Genomic DNA, 26281 nt, shown 5'->3' with positions numbered 1-26281 from the left:
ACAGTGGCTCCCCACCCACCAATGACTTCCTGACCCCAGTGCCAGCTTTGTTTTGTTGTTGTCACACAGACACCAACAGACGTTCATCCTGTGCCAGAGTTTCATATATTCCCAGGACAGGCCAGGAACAGGTGCACCTACTGTTTATGTCAATTTATTTACATGGATCAAAAATGTTTCCCTAGTATAGTACACGGGTCTTACATTGTATACTCTGTAATTCAGGAATTATCTGTTAATTAAAGAGATGTAATAATAACAATTGCAAAATTAGTCATCATCCATTGAACTCTTAAGTTACTTTAAATCCCTTCCACCAGGCCTGTATTTTCATTTACTTTATATGCAATCATTTTCTTTAAAAATAAAGTGAAATCAATTAGCTGAATCATCCTTACAATTTAGGAAGGCAGATCAGTAGATAAGAGAAGCTGGCCTTAAATCCCAAAATGCTGATGTGGTCATTCTTGCTTTGTGTGGATTCTGTGCCGGAGGCATAAATTACAGAGCCCAGTGCACAGGCTGTCAAGTCCCACTGCAGAAGTGAAAAGGGCCTCTTGGACACCTGCCCCTTCTGAAATTCTGAATGATATCATCCTCATTTATTAATCCCCACTGAATGAAGAATACCCCACCCCGCCCTCCATGGCCATCAGCCCTTAGGGCTTTGCCTCAGGTATGTATCTGGGGACATAATTTAGATAGTCATCATCCTGAGAATTATGTTTCAGGTACAAATCATAATTATAGGTCTGCTCCGTAAGTGACTTCCAAGAGACAGAAAGGTGCAGCTGAGGTTAGGGTTTGGTCTTTGTCAGCTGTAATTAGAGAGAGCAACACCTCTTCATCCAAGTGGTCCTGTCTGTACAGCACTACCTGTGCCAGTGGGAACAGCCAGCTTCCACTCTGTGACGGGCACATTGGAAAAAAAAGACTGGATCTCGGCTGAAAGACAGGATTCGTTTCTAGTGCTTTCCAAAGCTGTGCCTGCTTTGTCTAAAGTCAGAGAAAACTTCCAAGTTACTTTCAGTGGAAGAAGATTTAAAAGATTGCTTGTATATTAGAGTTTTTTAGTCTTTTGTCCAAGCACGGACCCTTTTTAGAGTCTGTTGGTAATTATGAATCATATCCCCACACAAATGCACATACATGTAGACACGCAAATGTTGCATATCATATCAAGGGGGTCATGGACTCCTCGGATTAAGAATATTCCATGGAGACTTAAATGCTCTTAAATTTATAGAAGTCAATTTCATACCACGTATCTCCAAAGCATTTAGGGGATAAAAATAAAAAGGGAAGGGACTAAAAGACAGTACTTTTCTAAAATAGATTGTGACAGTTGTCTTTTTCTTGAGCAAACATTGTGTAGTAGAGCATGAAACACCAGCTCCACCCTTTGCATCTTACACTCTAAGTCCACATGGTAACATTGTTATATAGATGTCCAATATATCCTGTGTATGCAAATAATAGGCACCCTGATGGTTGCTTGGTGTATATGAGGCCCAGACTTTTGCCTATAGGCAAAGGACTTATTTATTCCTCATGACAATCACACAAGGTAAATATCACTAACCTGTTCTAAGGACAGTGAGGCTCAGAGAAGAAAGCTACTTTCCCAAAGCCACACAACAATTAAATAGCAGAGATGGGGCTCTGATCCCATAACTGTCTGTCTCAGAATGCCTTGTTCTGAATACAGTATGAGAATATAGACCTATTGAATTTTATAATTAGCTTTCATATTTCCCTCAGAGTTCTTGAGGAAGTTATCAAGCAGATAGAAAGCAGAAAGATTTTAAGGCCATTTGAAGCAAAATCACAATCCCCCACAGAGACATCTCTACAATGGCAGCCTTGGAAGGACCTGAAGGCAGCAGTCTATTTGGAAAGTGGCACTGGGAGCTTTACTTAAGGCTACAATTGCATAACAGGCACAGCTTCCATTTTCCCTCTGCTTTATGTCTAACTGGCACAGCTCTGACCACTGTTATTAGAAGGAGCAGCCGTTACTTCCTTCAGTCTAATGGTGCTAAGGTACTTTGTGCTGTGCTCTCACCTGACTCTCACTGTCCAGAGGATGTGGAAAGCGCTTTGAGCTACACCAGCACCTCCTCAGTCCTCCCTGCCAGCTCTGCTTCTCTGCCTGTTCCTCCTGGTCACTGCCTGTTACTCTGCTGCCCTCTGTGGTGGCCATAAGATGAGAAACCTGAGTAAACTGGGCAAATATTCTGTTCTATGCTGAACTATGAATATAGAAATAGTCAAGCATTTAGACTTTTCTAACATTGGGCTTTTCTAAATGTCAGTGGTAACACTGGACATAGCTCGGAATCTAGTATAAATCAATAAGGCAACCAAAGTCTTAAAGGACTTTCTAAACCGAAGAGAATCAAGCAACGTAAGTGAAAGAAACTGCAGTCACCTAAGTAACTTTAGAATTAACCTGATGAACATGAGTCATTATTTATCGGAGGCAGTACTTCACAGCAGCTAAGCATGTGGCTCTGGAATCTGATGCTTAGATTCTGACATGATTCTACCACTTGCTATTAGACTTTGTACAAGTTACCTCACCTCTCTGTGCCTTGGTTTTCCCATCTGTAAAATAGGAATAATAATAATACCTAGCTCAAAAAGTTGTTCTAGAGATTGAATATATTAATAAATATATTACACTTAAAACAGTGCCTGACACATCATAGGCATTCAAAAAGTGTTAATTGGTATTGTGATCATCAGTTAGCCATTTTCATAATCATGGAAGGATAAACTATTTTGTCCACTGAGCCAGAAGGAGATTGTGAAAACCCCAAAAGTAAGTTGCTTACAGAGGTCTGAGGACGGTAAGGTAAGCAAGTGAACTTGGTACAAGAACGCAAAAATAAGATGAGTGGTCCGGTTAGGTATTGCTGCATTACAAACCACCTCAAAATGTAGTGGCTTAAAACAGTAGCGATTTATTATTTCTCTTGTTTCTATGGGTTGATCAGGCAAGTCTAGTTCATAGAGTGTTGGCTAGGGTCCTGAGTTGGCTGAAACATGCAAAATGGCCTCATTCACATCCCAGCTGGGAGCTCGGCTGGGGTTTTTGGCCAATGTCTTTGAGAGTTTTCCTACATGAGGCCTCTTCATGTCACTTCTTGGGCCTCCTCACAGCATGGCAGCTGGTTCCAAGAAAAAACATTCCAAGACACAATGGCAGAAAGATCAGATTTCTGAAGGCCCAGCCTTGGAGGCTGCATCACTTCTGCTGCATTCTATTGGTCAAAATACATTGGTTCCAGGACCTCTATGGATACTCAAGTCCCTTACAAAAATGGCATAATATTTGCATATAACCTATGCACACCCTCCTATATACTTTAAATGATCTCTATATTACTTATAATACCTAATACAATGTACATGCTATGCAAATAGTTGTTATACATTATTATTTAGGGAATAAGGACAAGAAAATAAGTCTGTACATGTTCAGTAGAGACACAACCAAAGTAGGCCTAACTATATAGTACACATTGGCAACAACACAACTTATTTTTTTCAAATATTTGTGATCCATAGTTGGTTGAATCCACGGATGTGGAACCCAAGGATATGAAGGGCCAATTGTAGGTTACTGGCCAGTCTAGATTCAAAGGGAGTGAAAATAAACTCTACTTCTTGATGAGGGAGTAGCACAGTTACACTGCAAAAGAATATACGGGATGGGAGATGTTTATTGCTGTAATCTTTAGAAATATGATCTACCACAGCTCAGGGGATAGTGAGGAACTAGATTTTCATAACAATATTTGGATTGAGTGACTCAATTACGAAGACCAATCTGAATTTGGATCACAGAGTTACCTACTAAAATGAAGAAGTAAATGGAAGTGTTTTAATACTGCATAACTTATTTATACATGACTTTAATATAGTTATTCTTCAGAATATGAAACATAGTGCCTTTGGGTCTAAAGTCATATTCAGAAACATTAATGAGAATAGATAAAGGACATTAGGTTAGAAAAAATTATCATCAGTGAAAAGCATTTTGAAAAGTAACTTCTCCTTATAGAAATGGTAGATGATAAAATCACCTATTCCCTGAATAGTTAAATAGGGAGCTTCTAGTGAAAAACTAAAGTGAACAAAGTTAAAGTGAGTAAAGCGGAATATAACAAAAAAGCATCTGAATAATGAACAGGAAAAGTCAAACAAGAGGCCTACGGGAGTTTTATAATCGCTATTACTGAGATTTTGGTTTTTTCCCAACTCTTAGCTCGTGTACAACTCTTCTACAGTGTGATATACTTTACATTTGCTTTGTATTTTACATTTAAATGTATTAAGGGAAGGGGCTTTAAAGGGCTTTGTAGAATTTTTAGATATGGCTACAGTCACATATGGAATTACAAAATAGCTTGGAGATAATCTAGCCAAATGAATTGTTATTTACCCTGAACTCTCTAGTTGCCTACGATTGTAGAAAGTCTGGTCTTTGAGATAAGTTAGAGATCAATAATGTTAAAAAGACAATAGCAGAAAGATTTTGATAAATTTTTCAATGTTGGGGAGAGAAAGCAGTAAGAAATGATACCAACACGTGGGGCCTAGCTCATAAATAAATGGTTGTTTCCTAGAGTGATTAAGAAGGTAAGTAGAAGGGAAAGTAAATTGTGTATTGCAGGCAAAGATTACAAAAACAAGTTGACTGAAAGAAAAATTTAAGACAAAGTAGCAACTAGTTGGCATTTTCATAACATAGATATTCCTGCCTTACTTTAATTGGGAGAGGGGCGCCACTCATTCTCATTTTATGAGACTATAACTTTTTATTATTCATTTTACTGTTTGTCATTTATTGAGTTGTTTCCACCCAGTGTATTTATAACTCACACAAGTGACTGAAGACAATCAAATATAAAGAAACAAGGCTTGGAAATGCAACTCGACCGGTGAAAATGTCATTAGTATCTAGTGACAGCTGCACACTATAAAGCAATTGGAATCGCCTCAGATAGAAGGCAAATGAAAAAGAAGGGAAGTGAGTATCTAGCTGCCTCAATGGAAAACTTTTTTTTTTTTTTAATAGAAGGTAGTTTTAAATGGGCCAACAGGGAAAGAGGATAAATTGTCTAAGTGAGAAACCAGACAATCCATCAAGGACAGAATGCAAAGAGAAAAAAAAAAAGGTAAAGTTCTCATGGGAACAGGATATAAATTGATGACAATGGGCCTTCATAGAAGATGAAGAGCAATATAACAATGTGTGCTATGTATTATTTGCATACACTCCAAAGAACTTGGCACCATCTACATTTTCCGCATCACAATCATAAACCAGGAAGTAAGAAAAAAGGGGTTTCAAGCAGCCAAAACAGGAGTTGGAGTATTGAGCTTTACTCAAGGGAGTCCCCAGGTCCTGACTTTACAGATAATTCCAATAAGCTTGGCTACTATCTCTTTTTCCAAACCCAACCTTTAAAATGAGATTCAGATTCAATATTTACATGTTATCTACTATAAAAATAGTTCACACTTGTTGAGTATTAACTATGGACCAAACATTATTCTAAATTCTATCTGATAAAGACTAAGACTAAAAGATAAAGATAAAGACTAAGGTTATCCCTATCTTACGAATAAGAAAATTGAAACACAGAGATGTTTTAGAAAATATCCAAAATCATCCAGCTAGTAAATGGTTTAGATGGGACAGGAACCCAGGCTAGTGAGGTTCCTACATCCTTAACAACTAGGCCAGCCATTCTCAAACTTGAGTGTGTGCCAGAATCATCTGAAGTGCTTTTAAAACAGTACTGAGCTCCACCCTCAGAGTTTCTGACTCAATAGGTCTGGGGGGGAACCAGAGACTTTGCATTTCTAACAAGTTCCCAGGTATATTAGTTTGCTAAAGCTGCCATAATAAAATACCACAAAATGGGCACCTTAAACAACAGAAATTTATTTTCTCACAGTTCTGGAAGCTTAAATTTTGAGATCAAAGTATAGGCAGGGTTGATTTGTTTTGAGGCCTCTCTCCTTGGCTTGCAAATGGTTGTCTTCTTCCTATCTTCACACAGTCATCCTGCTGTGGGTGTCTATGTCCTAATCTCCTCTTATAAGACACCAGTCATATTGGATGAGGGCCAAGGCTACTGACCTCTTTTTAACTTAATTACCTCTTTAAAGACCTCATCTCCAAATATAGTCAATTCTGAGGTACTGGAAGTTGCCTCAGAATATATTAATTGAGCTGAGGAGAGAGACACAATTCAGCCCATAACACCAGGTGATGCTGATGTTGATACTCTTCGTCCAGGGACCACAATTTCAGAACTACCGAACTAGGCAATAATATGTGCCATGGACTATCCTGGGTGGCTTTGTGTATGTTATCTCATTCCAATTACTATCTCATTTAATCCTCACATGGGAAAAACACCAGTATCCTGATTTTCTCAAGAAAATTGAAAAACAAAGATGTTAAATGACTTTCCTCAATTCACACAGCTGGCATAGTAGACAGACACTGCTGGCTGAACTATTACTACTGCGATCCTTTTCTACTCACAACACTCTTGACACCAAATGTATGGGTTTTCCACGCCAAGCAATTCCCCAATTTCCTGTAGACACCAACTGGATGTACTGCAACTCAAATTAATTCTGACGCTAACTACCTGGAGTTAGCACAGACTCTACAAGTTAAGGGCTTGATTCCACAAGATGCCCCCACTTTAGATGCCAGTTGAAAGTAGTGGGTTTCCCGGTTACCCGCATTTCTGTCTGACTTGATTACCAATCAGGGGTTCCCATGACACCCTCTTCGGTTTTGCTAATTTGCTATAACAGTTCATGGAACTCAGGGAAGCATTTTACGATTACTATTTTATCAAAAAGGATATTATAAAGGATACAATTGGACAGCCAGATGAAGAGGTACACAGGGCAAGATCCAGAAGAATTCCAAGCATAGAGCTTCTGTCCCATAGAGTTTCGGGTGCACCACCCTAGAGGTACATGGATGTGTTCACCATTCCAGAAGTTGTCCAGACTCCTTCATTCAGAGTTTTTATGGAGTATCTATTATGTAGGCATGGTTATTAAATTATTGGTCATTGGTGATTAACTCAATCCTCAGCCCCTCTTCCCTTTCCAGATGTCAGGGGAAGTTCCAACCCTCTAATCACTAGTTGGTTACTCTGGTAACCAATCCCTATCCTGGAGATATCTAGGGGGCTTTCACTCACCAATCATCTTAACATAGACTCAGGTATGTTGAAAGGGGATCATTATGAATAACAAAAGACACTCCTATCACCTCTACCAGAAAATTAGAAGTTCTCTGCCAGGAACCAGAGATGAAGACCAAATATATATATATATTTTTTTAGGCGAGGCAACCCTTGGTTGACCTCACAGATTGCAAGGACCTTGTCAGCTTACGATCCCTTATTTTTTATTTTTTACACCTACAGCACCTGGTTTTCCTAGGTGGTCTCCCATCCAAGTACTAACCAGGCCCAACCCTGCTTAGCTTCCGAGATCAAACGGGATCAGGCTTGTTCAGGGTAGCATGGCCGTAGACCCAAATATATATTTCTTATATCACAATATCACAGCTGTTTACTCAGCATCCAATCTCCTCTTCTTCCTTTCTAACAGAATTTGATTTTATTTAGGTATCCACCCTTCCCCCATGCACCCACATGCCTCCACAAAGGCAACTCATCCCAGTAACTGGTTCAGGAATAGACATGTAATCTAATTCCGCCCAATAAGATGTGAAGGAAAGTCTCATGCAGGTGTTTTTGAGAACAAGTTTCTGCGTTTAAGAAAGAGGAACAAGAAGGTAGGGGGTATCTTTCATTCCCCGATGTTGTCATGACTGAATGTGATGCCTGAATTAGCTGCAGCCATTTTGTTAGCAGCCTGAGGATGAAACCTGCAGAGCTAAGAGAAAAAACTGCTCAGTCATTGATTGTTAAATGGCTGCATCAACCAAACCTGAAGTCTCCTCTTCTCTAAATGCCATACTATGTGAGCAATAAGTCTCAAACCATCTGAATCAGGGTTTCTCTTCATTGCAGCCAAAGGCATCCTATCTGATTGAGCTGGTAAATAGAGGTGCTAAGATGTGGATTACATGCACACATGAGAGAAGTAATAGCTGAAAGGACAGTAAGGCTAGAACCAGAATAAATTTGCAGTGCAAAACTCAAAAAGTTTGGCAGTCCACAAAAGGACAAATACTGAATGATTCCACTTAGGTGAAATATCTAGTCAAAATCATGAAAACAAAGAGTAGAATGATGCTTGCCAGAGTCTGGGGGAAAGTGAAATGGTGAGTTTTTTGTTTCTTTGTTTGTTTGGTTTAATGAGGATATTGCTTCAGTTTTGCCAGATAAAAAGTTCTACAGATTCGTTATGCAACAATATCAATGTAGTTAACACTGCTGAACAATATATTTTTAAAAGGTTAAGGGAATAAATTTTATATTACGTGGAGTTTTTTTAATCACAATTTTTTTTAAAATAGCTTGACGAATTGGAGTTATTTAAGCCCACACTTCAGAGGCCCTGAAGATATTACATAGAACGTTGGCCTTGTTCCTCCCACCTTAAAGTCTTTACAGTGGCTGTTCCCCTGCCTGGAATGCTCTTCCCCTATATATATATATATCTACATCTCTAACTGCCTTCAAACCTTCAAATGTCACCTTCTCAGAGAGGCCTACCTTGACCACCATTTTTAATATTGCAACCCACCCCACCCTCCTGCCCCCAAGTACTCCCTTTATCTTGCTCTACTTTTTCTTTCTTATTATCACTTTCTAACATGTTATATAATTTACTTATTATGTCTATTATTTATTGTCTGCCTCCCCCCTCTAAAAAAGTCCATCTAAAAAGATCCATAAGAGCCAAGATCTTTATCTACTTTGTTTCCCTATATATCCCAAATGCCTAGACTAATGTCTGGCACATAATTGGCACTCAATAGATACTTGAAGAATGAATGAGCATTGGAGTTCATCATGGTAACTACAGGTCATCTGCTAAAAACTTTGTATACATTGGCATTATAAAACGAAACATGGAACGTGACTACTGAGATGGCAAATCAAGTTTTGCTCCTGACCCTAATCCTACAAAAACTACAATCAAGAGGATGGGAGAACAAACAGAATGGGAGACAATACCCCCAATACGTGGGAAGCTAGAGAGCAGACAGCTCAGTGGTAACCAACTTTGCAGATAGAAAAAGCTGAAAGCTAAGATAGCAGTCAGGAAAGCTAAGAATCAACCTAATTTATACCATAGAAACCTCAAAAGACTTAGGACAAACAGCACCAAGTACCTCTGGAAATGAAGGGGGGAAGTGGAAGTTACAATATATATTTAGGGGAAGCTACATGAAAAGTCTGACGCCTGCATCCCTACCTACTCTGCCCTTTTGGCAAGAGTCCTCTCCTGACATGATGTAGTCTCTGAAGAGGGAGAAAGGGTGGGTTCTTGGACTTTAAAAACTGGATACATCAAAACTAGGGTGGTATGTTGAATGTTGAATAGTCCCAGAACACTGGCAGACCTTTACTCTTCAGGCTGGAGACTGGAAGAGTTTTTTCCTGAACAAACTGACCAGCCAAGGGGAAAGATCTAAAAATACTGATACCTGGGATTCTCCAACAAATGGCTCAACCAGATCAACATACAGTTAAATTCCAAATTGACAAATCCCATTCAAGTGCTAAGAGCTTCTACTTTGCTTTCTAGTCCCCACTTTTAACATAAGCAGACAATCAAGGATTCACACATACCAAAAAAAAAAGTTAAAATGTCACAATTTACAGAAAATAAAAATCAATCAATAAATAGATAAATAAATAAGTAAATAAGGATTCATCAGAGAGCTGAAGTATGTTTCTAACATGAAAGATAAAGACAAACAAACAAACAAAAAGCAACTTGTAAGAAATGGGCTATGCAGAAAGAATACTTTAAAAATTACCCCTATGAACTTAATAATATTAAAAAAAATTACCCCCATGTTGTCTATCACCACACACCAAAATTAACTCAAAACGGATTAAGGACCTAAATAAAAGACCTGAAACAATAAAATGCATAGAAGAAAACATAGGAACTAAACTAAAGGACCTTGGTCTTAAAGAGGATTTTATGAATTTGACCTCAAAAGCAAGGGAAGTAAAAGCTAAAATAAATGAATGGGACTATATCAAACTAAAAGGCTTCTGCTCGGCAAAAGAAATCATCAACAAGGTAAAGAGAAAACTGTCTGAATGGGAAAATATATTTGCAAGCACCATCTCTGATAAGGGCCTAATATCTAAAATATACAAAGTACTCATACAACTCAGTAACAATAAAAAAACAAATGATCCAATCAAAAAATGGGCAGAGGACCTGAATAGACACTTCTCCCTAGAGGACATACAAATGGCCAAACATATATGAAAAGGTGCTCAACATCGCTAGCTATTAGAGAAATGCAAATCAAAAACACAATGAGATACTATCTGACACCTGTTAGAATAGCTATAATCAACAGAACAAGTAATAACAAATGTTGGAGAGGATGTGGAGAAAAAGGAACCCTCACACACTGCTGGTGGGACTGCAAATTGGTACAGCCACTATGGAAAACAGTACGGAGATTCCTCAAAAAACTAAGACTTGATCTACCATATGATTTAGCAATCTCTCTACTGGGAATTTACCCCAAAGACTTGAAAATCCATATCCAAAAAGATATTTGCACACCGATGTTCATAGCAGCATTATTCACAGTGGCTAGAAAATGGAAGCGACTGAAGTGTCCTACAATAGATGATTGGTTAAAGAAGCTGGGTACATATGTACAATGGAATATTGCTCAGCTATAACAAGAAATGAAATACTGCCATTTGTGACAACACAGATGGACCTTGAGATAATCATGCTAAGCGAAATAAGCTGGACAGAAAAAGTTGAAAATCATATATCACTTATATATGGGATATAAACCTAAAAGCAACAAATGAGCAGGACAAACAAACAGAGACCCGCTTTTGACATGGGATCTATAGGCTAGTACAACAGATAACTATAGATTAGCGGTTACCAGTGGGTGGGGTGGAGGGAAGTGATAGTAACAGGGGGTCAAATATAGGGTTTAGGGGGAAGGTGAAGTGGGTAAAGGAGATCATATACATGGTAGCTGAAGAAAACTGGACTTTGGGTGGTAAACACACAATAGAACATACAGATGTCAAATGAAAATGTACACCTGAAAATTATATAATTGTATTAACCAATGTTACCCCAATAAACTTAATTTTAAAAATTACTCCCAAAATCATCTTATTAATATGTTCGGAAAGACAAGACATCGCATTCATGTAAAAAGATCAGGACGATATTCTTTTAAAGGGCCATTCAGAGAACAGAAAGAGCTTTGGGAAATTATAAACATAATGGCAGAATAAGAAAATCTCAATTGAAAGATTAGAAGATAAAGTCAAAGAAATCTCCCAAAAGCAGTTCAAAAGGCAAGGAAAGAAATGATAAGAAAATTAGAAGACCAGCTAATGATAGAAATGATAAGAAAATTAGAAGACCCCCCCAGAAGGGCCAACACCTGAATAATAAGAATTCAAGAAAGACAGCAGAGAGGAAATCAGAAAGGGAGAGAAACATCAAAGAAAATTTTCAAGAAAATGCCCCAGAACATGTTTCCAGATGGAAAGGCCTTTATCCAGCGCAATGTGAATTTAGACCCATAGGTGAATATTGTAAAATTCCAGAGAACTAGGAAAAAAGAGAAGGACCATTGGTAACTTACTTAGCAGATATACCACAAAATTACTTTTTCCAGGGGAAAAAGAATCACATAAAGTAGTCCCCTCTTAACCACTGGGGATATGGTCCAAGACCCCCAGTGAATGCCTAAAACTAAGAATAGTATGGAGCCCTATGTATACTGTTTTTCCTATACATACATACCTATGATAAAGTTTAATTTACAAATTAAAACCCAGTAAGAGGTGAACAACAATCTCTTTATTATTGGTTATAACAATAAGACAATTATAACAATGTAATAAAAGTTATGTGAATGTGGTCTCTCTCTCAAAATATCGGTATCTGTACTCACCTTTCTTTTTGTGATGATGTAAGGCGATAAAATGCCTACATAATGAGATGAAGTAAGGTGAATGATGTAGGCTTTGTGATGTAGCATTAGCTACTATTGACCTTCTGACCATATGTCAGAAGGATTATTTACTTACTTGGCTTGGTAGCACTTGTTTCAGGGGATCTCTTGCTGAAGCCTTCCTATGGGCTCAATATTTTCTGGAGTAACACACTGCCATCGATCAAAACACGTTTTCTCTTCATGGCTTCCACCCACAAATGTAATGCCTTTTCTATCTCGACTAAGCATTTATCATGTAATGTGGCTCTAACTTTTTTGAGTTTACAGTGAGACAGCAAAACTAGCAATACTAGCACAAATTTCTTTTTCCTTCTTAACAATTTCACAGAAGATTTGTTCTTACCGTAGATCTTAGCAACCTCAGCAAATGCTTTTTTTTCTTTCCCTTTTAAATTAGGAACTTTTACCCTTTCACTTACAGGAAGCACTTTACAGCTTCTCTTTGGAATATCCGAATTGTGAACATCATCACTATTTTTTACTTTAGGGCCATTATTAAGTAAAATAAGGATTACCTGACCACAAGCACGGCAATACCTCAATACCGAGGTGGCTCTAAGTGACTCTTGGGCTGGGGGCATATACAGCATAGAGATGCTAGACAAAGGATGAGTCAAGTCCTGGACAACATGCTACGAGATTCCATCAAGCTACTTAGAATGACGTGCAATTTGAAACTTATGAAATGTTTATTTCTATGAGTTTTCATAAAATATTTTCGGATCGTGGTTGACTACAAGTAACTGAAACCACAGAAAGTGAAATGGTGGATAAGGGAGACCAGTTCCAAAGGATTAGGAATCATAATGTTGTTTCAAATCTCTTAACACCACCACCTCGAACTGGTCCTTGGGGGCCTACCGATAGTCATTTTCCTGGATATATAGTTTGGAATGGACACACTGGATAGTTGGCAGAACCCCACAATCATTCCTGTCAAGTCAGGAACACACAAGACAAGTGAGGCTAAAATCAAGTTCTGATTGATTCAATCAGTAACGATGCAACAAGCCACTTTTGGATTTAGACAGTTTGTTACTTACACAGTGAAAAGAAAAATAAACCAAAGATGCCAGCTCCCGTGATCCTTGTCCTACACACCAAAAAGAACGTCACTGAAACAAAAGGGACCAAATGACTGCAATGTGAGTTACGAGCTACCCTGTTGCTGAGGAGCCCCTTCTAGGCTCCAGCTACACAGTTTTATATTGTGCAACTTCATTGGTGGGAGGGTAATGGCAGAAAATCCCAGGCCTCATCCCAGGGGAGATAGAGAAGCCAGTGGGAGATCGCCTCTCATCCCCTTCTGTTTCAGGAGGATCACAAGTCATTTTTCCAAGACTCATATTAGCGGCAGTTTAAGCCAGCTCTTGCCTACATGGATACCTGCAAGGAAGTCAGGTGATATGGTAGAGCTGTTTCCTTACAGTTCCTTGGCCTGTGAGATAAGGCTGTCATATTGCAAAAAGCTAATAGCAAACCTCTAAATGTGCTTCCCCAGCCCCCACTAGAACAGTAAATCATAAATAATGTTACATCCCCAGGGGGAATGGCATAGATTAGTGCAATGCTTAAACACCTGATAGTTGATAGTTCCCATCATATTCCTATTTTCACCAGTCTGGCTTCCACAAAAATCAGATTCAAGACGTTGATAGTAGACTAGAGCAGATTCTCAAGAACTCAGGCACATGTTATGTGGCCATTGATTTGGCAAATTATTTTCCATCACTATCAAGAAAGAGTGCCAGAAGCAAGAGAATATATTTACAGTCTTCATTCAAGGATATGTCCCAAATAAGAATAATCTATCAAGGCAAGGGGATCAAAGTAATTAAGGAGTACATGCAGAGGCCTCATGGGCAATGGAAAGATGGAAAGGTAAATTTCCTACCCTAACGAAAGAACAATATATAGAATTTGTATTCAGATTTCTGACCAACAATTCATACATAAGACTATATCTAATTGAGGGAATAAAACCTTTTTAAAAATCCCAAGATGAAGCAGCTTTGGAAACCCTATCCATGTTGGAACCTCATGAGTATTATAAAATGTTTTACTAATGGAAAACATTCAGTGCTGCTCCCTAAGGAATGAGTAAACTGTCCCACCCTGTCGAATTTAGGAATGGCCAGTGACTTGTTTGACCAATGAAATAGGAGCAGAATGTGAACTATGTCACCTCCAGGTAGCCACTTAAGAGCTAAGTTCTCTTTTCTCTGCCTCGGTTATGACAGAAGCATGTGTCAAGATGCAGCATCTATTGACCTAGGTCCCTGAATGACTATATGAGCACAAGCCATTGTAACCTACTATGAACACGTGAGCAAGAAATCGGTTTTTAGTTGCTCAGATTTTGGGAGGTTAGTTTGTTACCACAGTATATCAAAGCATCCTGACCACATACACTCCCCTACAGTCTGCTCATCTTGCCCAAAGCCCAGAAATCTTCTTGGCCTTTGTAGTGGATATTTGTAGTTGCTTTTCCAGGAGCCATTTCCTTGTCCCATAGCTTCTGACAGGGGGTTCCATACAATTCCAGTAAAATTAACTCTACCCCAAGCTCCAAAGGGCATGTTGCCTAGGCTAAGCCAATCAGAACACTCAATTTCTCTGGCCATGATGATTAGGTCAACAGTGGACTTGTGCCTTTAGCTGGTCCAATCAAAGTGAATCTTAGGACTCCTGCTGGGAATGCATATATTTACCAATATTATAACAATTTTCACATTTCTTTATCATTAGTTACATGCTATCTTACTAACTGACCTATATATTATTGAGACCAGAATCCTAATTCACCTTTTCTTACCAGAACCTGACATAATGGTTGGCACAGTATAGATGTTTATAAACAATCGTTGATCAGTTACATGGGAAATAAAATTTTACTCCTTTTCTTCAAATTTCACTCCTCAGATTTCAGGGTGACCTGTCTGGAAACCACATTCAATTACTTGAACCTCTGTCCTTTCCTCCATCCTGATTTAAGAATAAATAAATTTGCCCAATGTTGGTCTACTTTCAAAAAATTACAAGTAAAAAATTTCCTTCTCATTTGCCTGTGATGTGTATGGCATTTGTATGGCTACTCTTCTGGGCTTCCTTCCGCTAAGCCGCATGAGCACCAAAACCCCATACCATGTGAAGTAACTCTCTGCCTCTTTGTGACTGTACCAGACTACTGGAGGCATCTCACTTCCACAACCAATGTATGATCATGTATGATCCCTTATCAGATGGGTCCTTACAATGCCCAGAAATAATATCAAATACCAAATAATCTCCAGTACTATTTTAACCTTTCCTATTCTCCTCAAATTGCCAATCTCATTTTTCTCCCCCACTCCTCTAATCCCCAACCCCAACATTCATGACTTAGCTGCTGCTTCTAGAGAAATTAGAAGTTATCAAAAGTGTGCTCTCTCATTTTCCTGAAATCAAACATCTACAATTCTCCTAGACTCCTCTCTTCCAGTTGTGAGAGAGGAATTGTCCCAACTCCTATGTTTTGAATACTACCTCCCATTAAAAAATTTTAGACTATCTCTCAAACCTTCTCTACCTTACATATTTATCTTTTTCATGAATCTTTCCCATTAGTTTAAATGCACTTAAGTCTCTCTCGGGAAAAAAAAAAAAGTTTCACTTGACTTATTCCACATTAGCTACCACCTATATTTTCCCTTCCCCTCACATCTAACCTTCTCATTGTCTCCCCAAGACAGAAAAGACAGTGAGGTATAGTGGTTAAGAATATGGATTCTGGGATGTAGTTCCATAGTGCAGCGGTTAGCACATCTGCTTTACACACAGAAGGTCCTGGGTTTGTGCCCCAGTGGAGCCATGGTCCATGGTCTACCGCCATGCACCCTGAACAAGCCTGATGTCTGATCTCAGAAGCTAAGCAGGATAGGGCCTGGTTAGTACTTGGAGACCTCCTAGGAAGACCAGGTGCTGCAGGCATTAAAAAAAGAATATGAATTCTGGCACCACACTACCTGAATTGAAATACATCATTTAATGGCTCTGAAACCATGGTCAATTATCTCACCTCTCTATGCTTCAATTTCCTTGTATGTAAAAAAATTATAATATCTCTCTGATAATGTTAGTGTAAGAATTAAATGAGTTAGTATATGTAAAATACTGACAACAGTGCTTGGCACTAAATAAAGCACTAAATAAAGCCTTGCTATAATCACTTTTACTTTCATTTCTTCACTATCACTCATTTCTCAGCCTAATCTGACAGATCACTTTACCATAAAGTGTTTAAGAACACCAATGACCTCTATGTTGCTAAATCCAACAAATATTTTTCAGTCATCATCTTGAAGTCTAGGCAGCTGTTGACAATGTTAAGATACTCTTCTTGGACCATTCTCTTTCCTGATCCAGGGCTTCAATTACCACCTACCTGCCGGTGTATTACCCATACTTCATTTGTAGCCCAGACCTCGCTTCTACTTCCAGACCCCACAAGATCAGTCTCTGGCCTGGACATCTCCCACTGAATGTCTCAAAGTCATCTCATATGCAGTACATCCAAAACTGAGTCATGATCTTTCTCTCCCAACCCCCTCTGCCTTGAATATTCTTTCAGCCCTTCTTCACCTAGTTGACGCTCATTCCTACTTGAGAGTTCAGCTTAAGTATCACTTCCTCAGGGAAACCTGAGGTGAATACCCTTAAAGAAACTTTCCTAGCACCTGGTACCTCTACTTCACACCTGCAGTCAGACAGTAAGCTAAGCAAGGTCAGGCACTATGTCTGACTTCTCACTGCTATATCCCAGGATCTGAATGAGGCAGCCTCCAATGCCCTTTCATTTGCACTGGGGTCTATCTGCACTCCTTAATAATTATTAACTGTGCTACTCTGTGCCAGGCTAAGACACTACTGAAAGTTAAAACCTGATGGAACGCAGAGAAGTCTAGAGTGGAAACAGTATTTAACTAAGCCCCCAAGTTACTTTCAATTGTAATAAAAGGCTTATGAATGACATTTAAAAAAAAAAAAAAGCCTAAGGATATTCATCCATTGGACAACCAACACTATGCACTGCCTCGAACAACACAAAACATCCAGGGATTCAGTGCAATTTTGTGTGTGTTTTGGAGGGTACCATCGTGTTTACACCTCACTTATCACGTGTGACCGGTACCCTATCCCTACCTTAACAAGCAAACTGCCTATACCCCAGCACTCATGTGTCCCAATACACATAGCAGCAGCGAAGAGGTCTCCTATGACCCCAGGCAGCTACACTGCCGCTGAGGAGCGTGAAGGCGGGAAGTCCAAGGGAGGAAAAGCAGAGGCCTGAGCTTAAGGAACAGTGTGCGGCTGAAGCCGGGATGGGTAGATATGGCTGAAAATAGAACAAAGCAGAGGACGTAACTGGGATAGAGCTTTAAAGTTGTGGAGTTCGAAAGCCCGTCAACTGGTATCCTAAGACCCCGCCCCTTAGAGCCAATCCCGCGAGACTATAACAAATTCCCGGGATTTCCCTCCTACTCCAGCTAAACAGCCTAGGGGAGGGGCTAGAAGAGGAGCCCGTGTCTCACACCCCCGCGCCGTACAGCATTCCGGGACTTCGAGAGAGCTGGGTTCTCGCGATCTTTCCGGAACCGACCCTCCACGCGCAGTCGGAGCATGTGTGCTGCGACAGGAGGGCCGAGAGGGCGGAGACTGTGCCGGAGGAGAAACCCTTTTGGCCTGCCCTACGGAAGCCTGCGAGGAAGGGTGGTGACCGCCTGCCCTGTTCAGCTGTCCCGATGCCCAGTGCCATCGCCAGCCGCAAGACTCAGGAGAAGCCGCGGGAGATCATGGACGCGGCGGAAGTGGGTTTCCACTTTCCTCGGGCCTGGGAGGACAGACCCCTGGGCCGGATCGCGCTGAGGGAGGGAGTAGGGTGAGCGGGGCCCTGCTCTCGGGGTCCCTTTTGGCACTTTGCCTGCTGGCCGCGGGCTTTGGGTGCGGACGCTCAGAGGCCTCTCCGGGGGGCCTCTATGGCCTTTGCCCGAGCAGCGTGTCCAGACTCCCTCCAGATCGCATTTCTTACACGGGCGCCTGAGCAGGCCTGGCTTACAAGAAGCATGGCTCCGGGTGGAGTGGACGTGAAGCACTTCCTGCCCCGGAAGTAGGAGCGGGTCACACTTAAGCCTCCCTGGGTTAGGCACGTCCCTCACGTAATCCACTACCACCGGCCCGGAAAATTTTAATGCCTGCTAGATATTTCCTCAGCCCTTGTTTTCCTAATGTTTTTGCAAAATACATTAAATCCGTCAATATATTTAATGACTATTTTCCTTTTGACAACATAAAAGAACACGTCTTTATTTCCTTTCTCCCTCTTAAGTGACCCAGTGAAGTAGGTAGGGAATATTGCAGAGAATGTATTTGAGATGAAGTGACCCAAAGTCATGTGGGTAATTCATAACACCCGTGGTCATTTTTAGAAATGAAAGTTTGAAACCATCCTACAAATTATGTGTGCTGTAGTAAAATACCCTTAATCACTACCAAGCTTCTAATTTTTCTGTTGTGGAATTATGAATTTATGATAAATTACATAAGGAATAGTTCATTTTAAGAATATTAATTGGAAATGGGTTGCTGAATATGAACAGTAACCCATTTATGCTGCCCTGGCGCTATATTTTGTAACTATTTTCTAGGGCTGGGGTTATCTTTAAGGTGTGGTTTTTTTTTTAATTACCAAAAAAAGAAAATTTGTGCAGTAAGCTTCTTAACATGTTGCCTAGTTTATTTTCGATATAAACACAAAATCCAATATCCTCCAAATCTAAAGAAAAGGATTCCACAGATGATTATAGAGTGACATAAACTAATTGTTTCATACATATCTTAAGTATGTAAAAATCTAAGGAAATTATTTTATGTATTCTTGTTCTGATTAATTAGCAGTACACCCTTGCTGATAGGTAGGTCTAAATATAAGGTAGGCATTGTGATTGAGTTATGTCATTTTATAACTAGAAGGGTCTTAAGTCATCTTAGAGGTAAAATGAGATTAAAATAAAAGGCCCCTTATCTACTTAATGAGTATAGTATGTTAATAATGGTTTGGACTGTAAGTCTCTTGTTTCCTCTTCCTGACTTTATATAATAAGTTTGATATTGTCATTTTTGAACCATTTGCAACCTGGTATGCTTAAGCTAATTTTTAGAAAAAGGAAGCTTGTGGATTTTTTTATGACAATTTCCAAATGTAGTTAAATTATGTCCAACATCTCCAGTTTATAAAATCTGGACATCTGGTGCTCAGAAAGCTTACCCAAAAATGTTTGTTCTCTTCATACATCTCTTCCTGTAATAAATTAATAAAACTGTGGTACATCATCCTGTTCTCTTCACAGGAAATTTATATCCCTGCTTTGAAGTAGTTTATTCTCATTTTGAAGAAGGTAGTTAAGATGTGTTGTAATGTGTATATTATGTGAGAGTGCTATCATGTATGGTATATCTATCCAAGAGTGGTGATCTTCAAAACAAACTAACCAGAAACTGGGTGTTTATCCTTTTTCTATGGAGTACATATGTAAATGACATATTTCCACACCTTAAAACTACTTACTCTCTGAATTAATAAAATGGCCCTGAAAGTTAAAACTAATTCATTTTTACATTCTGTTATTTATGTGTTTACTATGCTATTAGTGTTTAAATAAAATCTTAATGCAAAAACATTTTTTGTAGGATTATGCTAAAGAAAGATATGGAGTATCTTCAATGATACAGTCACAAGAAAAACCAGGTTAGTAGCTATGTGATAATAAATATATTTTTTTCTTTCTAATTCCATGAAAACTCTTCGTGACGTTTTAATTAAGGTTGGCATTACTCTGAAATGCTTAAATGGCATTAATAACCCAAGCGGATGCCATAATCTGTATAAACATTTCAGTTTAGGGTCCCAATTTAGAAAGAAGAAAATACATTAAATAAATATATTTAAGTGATAAATTATGTTAAAAAGAAATCCCTCAGTGATTAGGTACAAGATTTAACTAAGATTTAACTCTGGCCCAAGAGATAAAAGAATGGTTAATAATAACTGCCTTCCTCATATGTAGCCCTTTTCCATGCTTTATACAGCTACCTTCTTTACTTTTTCCCTTTGACTTTATTGTATTTCTTTGAAATTGACTTGTCTCATGTTTATTGTTTCTCTCAGACCTGTAGGTTTTCTACTTGCCTTCCTCTGTGTTTTTATTTTATATATATATTTCAAAAGAGTATCAACATTTTTCTTTTGGTAGACACCCCAAAGTATGTCTTTTAATCTTTGGTCTAACTGCAGACATTTAAGTTGTGGCCCACTGAACATACTTAAATACTTATAACTTAGAGGCCTGCCAATGAATTTTATACTTTAGAAATAACATACCTCTGGGTCAGTTTTATTGTTATGGATTTGAGTTATTACATGATCAAAAAGTTACTTCCCAACTATTTTGGGAAAGTGGCAATAAAAGACCAAAATAATTTACTAAAACCATTTCCAAAAGATAAAGATGAAGTAAAATAATTGAATATAAAATGGGATTGAAGCATTGTAGTTTAATGACATTCCCCTGCTGGGGCAAGCAGGAATGGTCATTTGAGACTTTGTTTTTAGCTTAAGTATCTTCCTGAACTGGACTTCTTGAACTCTAACACAAAGAAGCTCACTGGAGTTTCAGTCTTTTACATAAGCCCCAATCACCCCTTGCCATAATTACTGTTCCCATTTGGCTGGCAAATCCAGACAACTGTCTTCTACTTAGAAGCTTTCCCAACCAGAGGAAACGATAAACTATGTATGTTACCAGATTGTAGTAACATAACGATAAAATTCTACCTTTGGTTTTACCTCTGCTAAAATCCTAATACTTTATTCAACATAAAATTTCCTTTCCTGTTTGCTTCCATTTCTCCACAATTCTTCATTCTAATACCAGTAACTTACAAGTACGGAGGAGGCAGTAGTTTTTCAAACATGAAACCCTACTGCCACTGATCCCTGCCTCAACAAGTCCTACTGGTTGGAGTGTGGCATTTGTGTGTTTCAAGTATGTGTGGATATGTTAAAGGTTGAGAGCACCTAAGCTAATTAGTTAGAATACCACATGAAAGAAAGGCCATTATTCTTTTTCAAAATACTATTAAAATTACCCCAATCATGACATTTGTAAGTCTACTCTTATGTTTCATTTGATTTTGAGTTTTGATTGCCTGGTAAGTCGATTGCTTTTTAATTTCAGCATTTTCAAATCTATCTTAAAATTTTATGCTGTTTTGTGTGTCTTTTCTCTTTCATCCTTTCTTTTGCCTGAGTTTACAAAGCAGACTTGGAAGTTGGCTTAACTCATAAGGTTCTTTGGAAATATTTTGTACAAATTCTCTTGTGTTGCCCAATGGCTTAAAAAGTCCTCATTTATTCTCTGCTATTGATGATGAGAACTATGGTATTCTGTGAATCAAATTCTAAGTTGAATCTGTGCTTCAAGAGACAAGTTATGAATACATTTAGACAAAGTAGGTAAAATATATTTATAATTTGATTTCATTATAATATCCTCCCAAAGGTGTGTTTTTGGTACCTTAGTAACTAGGTTTTACTGTATGAGATATTGACAAATTTGGCTAGTTAGGCAACATACCTTGAAAATAGAGATCTTTTATTACTCTTGACATTATGTCATGTCTATTACTATGCTTTTAATTAAGACTTAATTTTTTTCTTTAATATTCAAATTATTGCTTATTTAAAACAATAAAATGATTTCTAGATCATTTCTGGATCAATATTGTCTCATATCACTATCTTAATTGTTATTTTGTCACATTTTTCCTGTTTGGGGGACTTAAGTGGTTGTAGTACTTTGTAATTAGTATTCAGGGGAATAATTGTTGGGACTCACAGCCAGAAGAGCAATTTATTTTCTTATATAACTATAGGAAACAAAGTGACATGGCATAGGCATGATTGCACCTAGAGGCTCAAGCAGTATCTTCAGGGCTTTCTATCTCTACTTCTTGGCTCTGCTTCCTTTAGATTATTGGCTTCATTCTCTCTTCCTGCAAACTCAGGTAGTGGGACAGATGGTGGCTGTGGCCCTGGGCCTGTACCATCTCGGTGACTCCAGGAAAGAGAGCTTCATTCCCAGTATCTGTATTAAGCCTCAGAGAAGGACTATGATTAGCTCAATTTGAGTAACATGTCTTTCTGGATAAGTCACTATGTCCTGGGGCATGGGGTACTATGATTACCTAGGCCTGGCAGAGAATCCTCCCGTACAGCTAGCTGACTTACATACTCTGGTAGGCAAGCTAAAATACCACGTCCACTTAGGCAAGTGCGACTGAGGATAGACTGTGTTTGGCCTTATAAGTCATTGAAGTATTCAGCAGATTTGCATTTTGAAACTCTGACTCCAATGTAGACTGAATTAGAGGTTTGGGAGATTACCAGTTAGAAGGTTATTGCTCTAATTTAGGCAGGAGGTAGTAGTACCTTGGCTTGGGACAGTGGCAGTGAAAAGAGAATTGGATAGATTTTAGAGGTATATTTAAAAAGTACAATTCATAAAAGTTGAGGCAAATTGCATATGAAAAATGATTTTTTTTTTAAAAAGTGTCAGATTTAAGATTATTTAAGATAATACCAAGTACTTACACTGGCTGTCAAATCAAAATAATTATGATCTCTTTGTAAACTCTCAATTACAGAAATTGTTTAACTTATTTGCTACAGATCGAGTTTTGGTGCGAGTTAGTGATTTGACAGTACAAAAAGCTGATGAAGTTGTTTGGGTGCGTGCAAGGGTTCATACAAGCAGAGCTAAAGGTAAGAATGATTTAATGACTAAAGCCCTTTTGGTAAGGACTCTGAGTTTTTTGTTTTGAGTATATTTCACATACCAAAGTAAATCTTTCAAAACAAAACAAACACCTGTTTTCATTCTTAAATCACTGTAAAGTATTGGTCCATGGTTAATTAGTTTTAGGTTCTTATAAGACATCCTGAAATATAATTTGGCCTTAAAGACTCAGATGAAGTCTCAGACTTTAAATTAAGGTACTATTCTAGCATTTCTCAAAAGTTTAATTTTTTTAAGTGAGTGTTTTTGAGAAGCTTTTCATTTGTTAATATTCTTATATTTGTAATAGTTGGATAAGGAGAGCAGTGGAAGAGAGATAGGCTAAAACTGGGTTGTCCAATACAGTAGCCTCTGGCTACTTGTAGTTATTTAAATTTAAATTCAACAGCTCAGTCACTAGCTGTGTTTTGAGTGCCTAATAACCAGAATGGCTAGTGGCTCCCATATTAGCACAAATACAGAATATTTTTATCATTGTAGAAACTTCTATTGGACAGTACTAAGAATTTAGCATTAACAACAGAGAAGAAAGAAAAGGATATTTTAGACAAACCTCAGTTCCTTATGGGAAATTGTCCTAGTTAGTGTTCAGAATTATCTTAAAATATTAATGACATGTTAGTTTATAACTTTATCCCTTTCACACACTATTTCACATTTGACGATTCCTACAAATTTATGAAGTAGGCAGAACAGGCATTGCTATTCCACTTTATAAATGAGGAGGTTTATCAGAATGATAAACCTACTTGTCAAAGTTCTCATAGTAATTGGTGGATTCTGAACAAAATCCAGAAGCTTTTTAAGATACCCTCTGTCTCCTTAACAGAATTAATTGCTTCTATAGTATTTAATACGTTTTGTGTTATAGCATTTCTTACATTCTGTTTTAAAATAATTATAGAATTAATATAGGCCCATTATTTTAAAATCCCAGCATTTTATACATCTGTCCCACTCTCTCAGGATCACTACTATTAAAAGTTGGTCTGTTCTACCAATATTCTCCCCCTAAGTAGATGACTACTAGTAGATTTTGAAAATACTGGTGGAGTTGTAACTTTTAAAAAAAAATGCTGATTTTTCATTCCTAAAAGGTTAGGCCATTTATTCTACCAGGAGATAAATCACACTGTATTGTAATCCTTCACTTACTTGTCTTTCTCCTGTTTCTGGGTCCTTTGTTCTGTCCAAAGTGGGCACTTTGTTTCCTAAACATAGTTATTTAGCAAATTAAAAGATAGAATGCATGCTACATGTAAGACTGAACCAAGAATACTTCTCTTCACACCCATCCCCAAAATGTAACAGTTTGAATATCAATAAGGATAACTGCAGTGAAATTGAAACATATCAGATATGTTTAAATCCATAAGTTTATAATAATGCTAAGACAAACAAAACCTATGGAACAGCTCATTATTTTGAAAACTGATAAATAAAGAGAAAGTATTATTTCCGTATAAATTGTATATCACTGACTAACCTAATAGTAGATGTGGGGAAGTGTCCATTTTTTTTTAATTTTCAAGGAAGTATCTCTTTAGAGCACTATTCCAGCTAATAAAATGAAAAAAGAGTGTTAGAACATCACCATTTTGCCCCTGGTAAATTATCTGAGCATTGTTCGTCATTGATTGCTAACAACACAATAGAGAGACAGCCTGAAATATTTTATGTTTATTCATGGAAGAATACAGCACTGTCCAATAAAGTAGTCTTGCCTAAAAATGTATACCTGAATCTCATTAAGCCTTTAGATCTAACCAATTTACGGGAAAACATAGGACTAGGCAACATGTTAAATAACAATGGGTATGCAATCAACAAAATTTAGACTAGAAAACTACTGGGCAACAACCACTGGTCTCTTTAACAAATAAATTGAAAGATGAGGGGGAACCTGTGGATTAAAACAGACTTAAGATATCTCTGTACTCATTACTTATTTGTAATCCTCGAACATTGACTATTTGGTGTTTAAAATGTATTCATTTTTTAGTTAAGATAATAGTACTGTGGTAACATTTTTTAAAAGTTCTTATCTCTTAGGGATCCATTCCTGATTATGTATGAATGAAATAATATAGCTGGAATTTGCTTCAAAATAGTGCAGGAATTGAGGGATAAGTGGATTGGGGTAAAGCTGAGACAAGAATGACCATGAGTTGATAATTATTAAAGTACATGAGGATTGTAGGTAGACATTGGTATCATTTACAAATAATCATCATTTTGTCCTTTCAAATGTTTTATCTCATTTCTCGTTTCTCTTTGCAATAATTAGTAGATTCTCTCCAGTACTGCAGGGATTCCCACAAGGAAGGATTTTTCACACAGCAAAGATTTAAACTCTTGATGAATTATTTTATGATTTTAGGTGTTTTGTATAAAATATCATTAAAAAGCAATGCCCTAGTTTAAAAAGTAAATTAAATAAGTTTTCCTCTAGTCCAAGTTTTCTGTTATCAGAAGTAGATGTTAAATTTTACCAGACCTTTTCCAGCAGTTTTTTCCCTCAAAATATAATTACATTGAGTGTATATATCTAGAGGTTCATTATATTGTTCTCTCTGCTTTTATGTTTGAAATTTTCCATATAATAAAAAACATAGTTGTTCTTCATTTTTTATGGATTGTGTACTTATATTTACATATTCACCTACTTGCTAAATTTTTTTTGTAACCCCAAAATCAATACATGCAGCGCTTGCACTGTCATTCACAGATATGGCAGACACGCATTTGTGCAGAGTAGCAAAAAATTTGAATTGCCCAGTGCACACATTCCCGGCTCAGGTCAAACATAGTGAAACTTTGCCTTGTATCAGCTCTCATCAACAGGTGTCCTTTTCACAATCTGTTTAATGCCACGTTCTTCAGTTTTGTGCTTTTTGTTGGTGATTTGGCTGTTGAAAATGGCCCCCAAGCATAGTGCTGAAGTGTTTTCTACTGTTTCTAACAACAAGAAAGGCTGTAATATGCCTTACAGAGAAAATACCTGTGTTAGATAAGCTTCGTTCAAGCATGAGATATAGTGCTCTGACTATGAACCAGCTCTGTATGTTAAATAAGGTGTCTTTAAACAGAAACACATAAAACAAGGTTATGTATTAGTTGACTGATGAAAATATTATGACCAGAGGCTCACAGGAACCTAACCGTATATTTT

At 37.9% G+C, this 26281-nt stretch overlaps 1 protein-coding gene and 1 non-coding gene across 4 annotated transcripts in view; one reads left to right on the top strand and one right to left on the bottom strand.

The window, feature by feature from the left end:
- Positions 1 to 7466: 7466 nt before the first annotated feature.
- On the bottom strand, positions 7467 to 7585 carry LOC120612112 (5S ribosomal RNA). The gene has a single exon (XR_005655355.1). It is a non-coding gene; the product is annotated as a 5S ribosomal RNA (ribosomal RNA).
- A 10229-nt stretch (positions 7586 to 17814) lies between these two features.
- The window catches only part of DARS1 (aspartyl-tRNA synthetase 1), a 43104-nt gene continuing 34637 nt past the window's right edge, over positions 17815 to 26281 (top strand). The window contains exons 1-3 of one of the 3 annotated variants that reach the window (XM_039874563.1): positions 17815 to 18063; positions 19943 to 20000; positions 22983 to 23075. In XM_039874563.1, the coding sequence (XP_039730497.1) occupies positions 17998 to 18063; positions 19943 to 20000; positions 22983 to 23075 (217 nt within the window). In that variant the 5' untranslated portion in view covers positions 17815 to 17997. The remainder of the gene's footprint in view (positions 18064 to 19942; positions 20001 to 22982; positions 23076 to 26281) is intronic. The other 2 variants (XM_039874564.1, XM_039874565.1) reach the window with 2 other exon arrangements.

The sequence above is a fragment of the Pteropus medius genome, unplaced genomic scaffold, assembly GCF_902729225.1.
Source record: "Pteropus medius unplaced genomic scaffold, Ma_sr-lr_union100, whole genome shotgun sequence".
NCBI lineage: Eukaryota > Metazoa > Chordata > Mammalia > Chiroptera > Pteropodidae > Pteropus > Pteropus medius.
The sequence above is the reverse complement of the archived record's forward strand: the minus strand, read 5'-3'. Positions and strand labels throughout refer to the sequence as shown.